At 17.8% G+C, this 5,621-nt stretch overlaps 3 protein-coding genes across 3 annotated transcripts; 2 read left to right on the plus strand and 1 right to left on the minus strand.

The window, feature by feature from the left end:
- Positions 1–92: 92 nt before the first annotated feature.
- PGSY75_0528400 (palmitoyltransferase) lies at positions 93–1,906 on the plus strand (the record flags this gene model as incomplete). Its single annotated transcript, XM_018784563.1, has 7 exons — positions 93–287; positions 376–440; positions 569–983; positions 1,124–1,218; positions 1,364–1,436; positions 1,586–1,664; positions 1,806–1,906. Coding segments are annotated over 7 exons (1,023 nt in total), but the record flags the coding sequence as incomplete, so codon positions are not given.
- Positions 1,907–2,821: 915 nt separating this feature from the next.
- On the plus strand, positions 2,822–4,945 carry PGSY75_0528500 (putative f-actin capping protein alpha subunit; the record flags this gene model as incomplete). The annotated part of the gene is made up of 10 exons (XM_018784564.1): positions 2,822–2,909; positions 3,014–3,126; positions 3,263–3,349; positions 3,469–3,530; positions 3,615–3,827; positions 3,957–4,023; positions 4,184–4,276; positions 4,368–4,461; positions 4,616–4,712; positions 4,936–4,945. 10 exons carry the CDS (start codon positions 2,822–2,824, stop codon positions 4,943–4,945), a joined length of 924 nt encoding a protein of 307 aa, XP_018643219.1.
- PGSY75_0528600 (hypothetical protein) lies at positions 4,847–5,164 on the minus strand (the record flags this gene model as incomplete). Its single annotated transcript, XM_018784565.1, has 1 exon — positions 4,847–5,164. One exon carries the CDS (start codon positions 5,162–5,164, stop codon positions 4,847–4,849), a length of 318 nt encoding a protein of 105 aa, XP_018643220.1.
- Positions 5,165–5,621: the final 457 nt, after the last annotated feature.

Below are 5,621 nucleotides of genomic sequence, written 5' to 3' on the forward strand. Positions count from 1 at the left end.
TTTCCTTTTAGAAAAATAAGCAGAAGAAAAATAGAAAAGATGAGAACATAAGATATTCGTCGGACAAAAGTATTATAAATGTAACAAAAAACATGAAAGAGAATTTAAAAGAAGATGATGATTCTACATTAGACACATCAAATAATGTGATTCTTGAAAGAACAAATAATGATTCTAAAGTTGAACGATCATTTACAATACAGAATAATAAGAATAGGTTTGTTCGTCTTTTGCCTGTTTTCTTTATTTTTATTGTATTACTAGGAATATATTTAATATATATAATGGTAAAAAAATAAAAATTTGATATAGCCCAAAAAAATTATATATATAAATAAATAAATATATATATATATATATATTTTTTTCTTATAGTATCACTGTTTACCTTTAATTTATAAGGATTACAAAAAGGTTTACTTGAAATATGACTTGAAGAGGTAATTTTAAAGAGAAAGTAGATATGTTTAATTAAAAATAATAAATAGGATAAACATGTTATATAAAGAGTAATATATATATGTGTGTGTCTATTTTCATATATATATATGTTTTTTTTTACTTTTAGGGGGGTGATCGACATAGGAATTTTTCATTTTTGTTTAGTTATGTATTTAATTAATTATATTTTATCTATTATAGTATCACCTGGATCTATTCCAGATACTGAAGAATGGTGTTTAAATGATTTTCAAGAAAATAATAATATAAATATGGAGAATATTTTATTAGAAAAGAAAAAATCAGGAGAACGAAGACATTGTAAATGGTGTTGTAAATATAAACCTGATCGAACTCATCATTGTCGTGTATGTAAAACATGTATTTTAAAAATGGATCATCATTGTCCTTGGATTTATAATTGTGTTGGTTATAATAATCATAAATATTTTATGTTATCTTTAATATACTGTTCAATAACTACAGTATTTGTATCAATTACCATGTTTACCTCTGTTAGGGATGCAATAAAAAATGGGGAGGTAAAAAATGAAATTAATTCAAATATGTTGTTTGCTTTATTATGATGTACAAATATAAGATGGACACACATATATATATATATATATATAATGTTGATGCATATATATATGTATTTATTTTTATTCTTCTTTTTTTGTAGACACCTTTTAACGAAATGTTTTTACTTTTATTTGGAGAAACATTAAATTCGTTCTTATCTCTTATAGTAACATGTTTCTTATTCTTTCACATATGGTTAAAATAAAAAATATATATATGTATATAATATATATATATATATATATATATATATATATATAATATTTGTAATAGTATATAATTATATATATATACATATATATGTTTATATATTTTTTTTTTTTTTTTTTTTTTTTTTTAGGCTTTTGATTAATGGTATGACAACAATCGAATTTTGTGAGAAGCAAACGAACTACCAAAATCAGTCCTACTCGGTATGGAATATTTTTATATAGAAGGAAAAAAAAAAATAAAAATAAAATAAAATAAAATGAAATAAAATAAAATAAAAATGACTTTTATTGTTAATACATTTTATTATAAATATATATATATATATTTATTTATTTATTTATTTTTATAGAAATATTATAATAAAGGTTTGTATAAGAATTTTAAGGACGTTTTTGGAGAATCACCTTTCTTGTGGTTTTTACCAATAGGTACAGATTTATAAATAAATAAATAAATATATAAATAAATAAATAAATATATATATATATATATATATATATATATATATATATATATATATATATATATATATATATTACCATTTGGATATCCTTTAATACTTTTTATAGATAATCGAAAAGGGGATGGTATTTATTTTATGAAAGGTTATATTAAAGAATATTCAGAAAAATCAATAGAAGAAATTATTCCAATAAAGACAAATATATAAAGTTGTTTCATTTATTTATATATATAAAAAATTAAACAAAAAAAATATACAACTTGAAATGAATAATATCCAAATATATTTCTTTCATTTGATTTGATTTGATTTTTTTGTTTCATTTTAAATTTGTTTGTTTAATTTAATTTATTTTATTTTTTTATTTTGTTCTTAATATTTGCTATTTTAATTTCTTCTTGAATAATATGCATTTTATATGAACAATTTTATACTTGTTTATGCTTATTTGTCTATTTACATTTTCTTTGTTAGGATTTATATTTTTTTTCAAAAAATTATAAAATTTTTTTTTTCTTTTCCATCTCCGGTCAAACTTTATAATTTGTTTTTCATTTTTAATAAAATAATTAATCGGTTAATATATTGGATATGATATGTAAATATTATGATTTAATGATGAGCTTACGAATATGTATGCACACATATAAATAAATATGTATATATATGGAATATTTTATATTTTTCTGTTTACATAGGGTGGGTTGTATGTTTACACATTACAGATGATTATAAACATAAAAATATCTGTATGTATTAATATGGGTGTAGAATTTTATTTTTATATTTTTGTGCATATATATACAAATGAATAATAATGAATATGATATTATATATATATAAATTTTTTTTTTTTTTGAAAAGGGCACATGTTGTTCAGACATGTAATTATTGTGGATATATATAAAGTTATAAATATGTTAATATTTTTAATTTTTTTTTTTTTTTTTTTCTGCATATATAAAAAAGGCGTTTATATATAATACATAGATATATAATATTTTGTTGAAATAATAAACTTATATTATATTATAAATTACAACTGTGCTTGTATTATTTCGCTTAAAAATTTTTGAATATAATATTATTCAAAAAAGAAAGAATAAGAATAAGAATAATACAATGAATACCATGTTAAATGAAAAGAAAAATTTTATAAGACACGTATTGATGAATTCGCAACCAGGGAAATTATATGACTTGGTCAAAGGTACAGACGTTATTTGTTTTTATAAAATATGTTTTTTAAATATATACATATATATATATATATATATATATATATATGTATGTATGTATTTTTTCATTTTATAGATATAAATATTCTTTTTGGTTCAAGTGTTAGTATTCAAAAAATTCTTGAGGATGTTTTAAAAGATTATAATGAAAAGAATTATAATTTTTTACTTACTGATAGGAATGAATATGTAAATATAAATAAATATAAATATATATATATATATATATATATATTTATTTATTTATTTATAAGGAAAAAAAAAAAAAAAATGAACATAATAATATTATCATAATATGTTATATGTATATAATATCTTTTATTAGCTTATAATGTGTAAAAAATTTAAAGTAAATCATTTATATTTTATGCCCAAATTAAAAGCATTAGTTCATGTTAATCATTTAAAAAGGGTACTTAAAAAAAAAAAAAAGAACATATAAATATATGAACATATACACATATATATATAATTCAATATAATTTTATAATAATCTATTTGTAATATAATATGTTCATGTGATTTTCATAGACAGCAACTATTTTGGAAACAATAAAAGAATTAAATTATCCAGAAGAGTTGGAAAATTATAGGTAAAATATAAAAATATAATGAAATAAAAAATGATATGCACCATATAATATATATATATGTATATATTTATTTATATATTTTAGAAAAGAATGTGATAAAAGACTTGCTGATTATGTAGATGAGAATTATAAAAAATGGAATATTTTACAAACTATAAATTACCCAGAGGTTCATATAAAATCACCCAATGGATTATGTTCTGAACATTGTTCATCTGTTTATGCATATAAAGAAGAAGATATGTTTTATTTATTTTTTATAATATGTTGTGATAGAAGTTATTTAAAAAACTTCCAGTATAATTAAATTATAATAATATTTAAATTATTGCAATATTGATGGGTTAAAATATGTATTCCCTTCCAATTATTTATAATATATATATATATATATGTATATGTATATATTTTTTTTTTTATTATCAGCGCCAGTACTTGGAGAAGTTCTTGGACTGCACAATTTTTTGTTGATAACGATCAAGTTTTATTATCAGTAAATATAAATATTAATTTTTTTTTTTTTATTATTATTACTCATTATGAAGAGTTATAAATATATAAAATATAAGAGATAAATAAATATATATATATATATATATATATGTGTGTCCATTTTTATAATTATCATTTTTTTACTTTCTTTTTTATAAAAGGGGACGATAGATATATGTCTTACATATTTTGAGGATGCGAATATAAATTTTAAAACATCAAAAAGTTTTGAAAAAAAATTTGGAGTCAATAGGGTATAATAATAAGAAAAAAATATATATATATATATATATATGTATATATATTATATGTATATTTTTTTTTTTTTTTTTTTTTTTTCTCTAGGATGTTGATATTTTTTCTACAAATATCTTATCTACGATAAATGAATATGAGAATTATATTTTAAATGACCTAAACAATTTTTTCACAAACATAAGTTATTATACATACAAAAAAAAAATAAATAAAATAAAAAAAATAAAAAAAATAAAAAAAATAAAGAATAAATAAATGAACATATATATATATATATATATATATATATATATATTTATATATATATATTTTTTTTTGTCTTTCCCTTTTTGCAGATAAAAATATAATTAAAAGCACAAGGCGAATTATACCTTTGAATGGTCAAAAGTTTGACTGGAAAGGCAAATATGAAGATATTGCCACACAAATCAGGTTTAAATTATTTCACATTAAAAAAAAAAATAAAACAAATAAAAATAAAATAAATAATAATAATAAATAATAAATGAATTTATCAATATAATATTATATACATATAGAAATACACGTGAGAGTATATTGTTTCTTTATGCCTTCTTGTCATACTTCTTTTTGTGCTTTCTTTTTTGTACTTCCTTATGATCCAATATTTTTATATAATACTTTTTTTTATTAGTAACAGTTAATTTTTTGAGTCCTTCTAGATTTTTGATTTTCATTGTTTTCATTTTTTTCTTGACTTGGTAAGGTAAAGAATGTTCTAAAGATTTGAACTGCATATAATTATTGACTGAATTTTCTTCCTTTTTTTTTTTATTCTCCTTTTTATTTTCTTCATTTAATTTTTCTTCTAACTGTTTTAATTTTTTTAAGGATTCCAAGCTTAGCTCTTCTTCATTAATCATCTTGACAAAGAATCGGTCGACAAAAAAAAAAAATAAAATAAAAATAAAAAAATAAAAAAATGAATATATATTATATTATATTAAGATCATTATTTTGTAAAAATAATAAAACAAATATTAATATAAATAAATATATTTATTATCACTTTTTTATGATTATATAAATATTTTTTAATCACAACATATATATTATATATATTTATTTGTGAGATGATAAAAAAAAATAGTATATGAATAATATTTATAAAACATGATATTATTATTATAATTATTTCTTTTGAAGTATATAAAAGAAAATGTAACCATTAACCTTTTGTTTATTTGTATATTATATATAAATATGTATATATATTATATTGAAATAATGAAATACTTTTATATATATATACATAGAGAAAAATTTTAATTACTATAAATATATAATATTTTATATATATATGTTATATATAATTTATTG

Source organism: Plasmodium gaboni, chromosome 5 (genome assembly GCF_001602025.1).
Source record: "Plasmodium gaboni strain SY75 chromosome 5, whole genome shotgun sequence".
Classification (NCBI taxonomy): Eukaryota; Apicomplexa; class Aconoidasida; order Haemosporida; family Plasmodiidae; genus Plasmodium; species Plasmodium gaboni.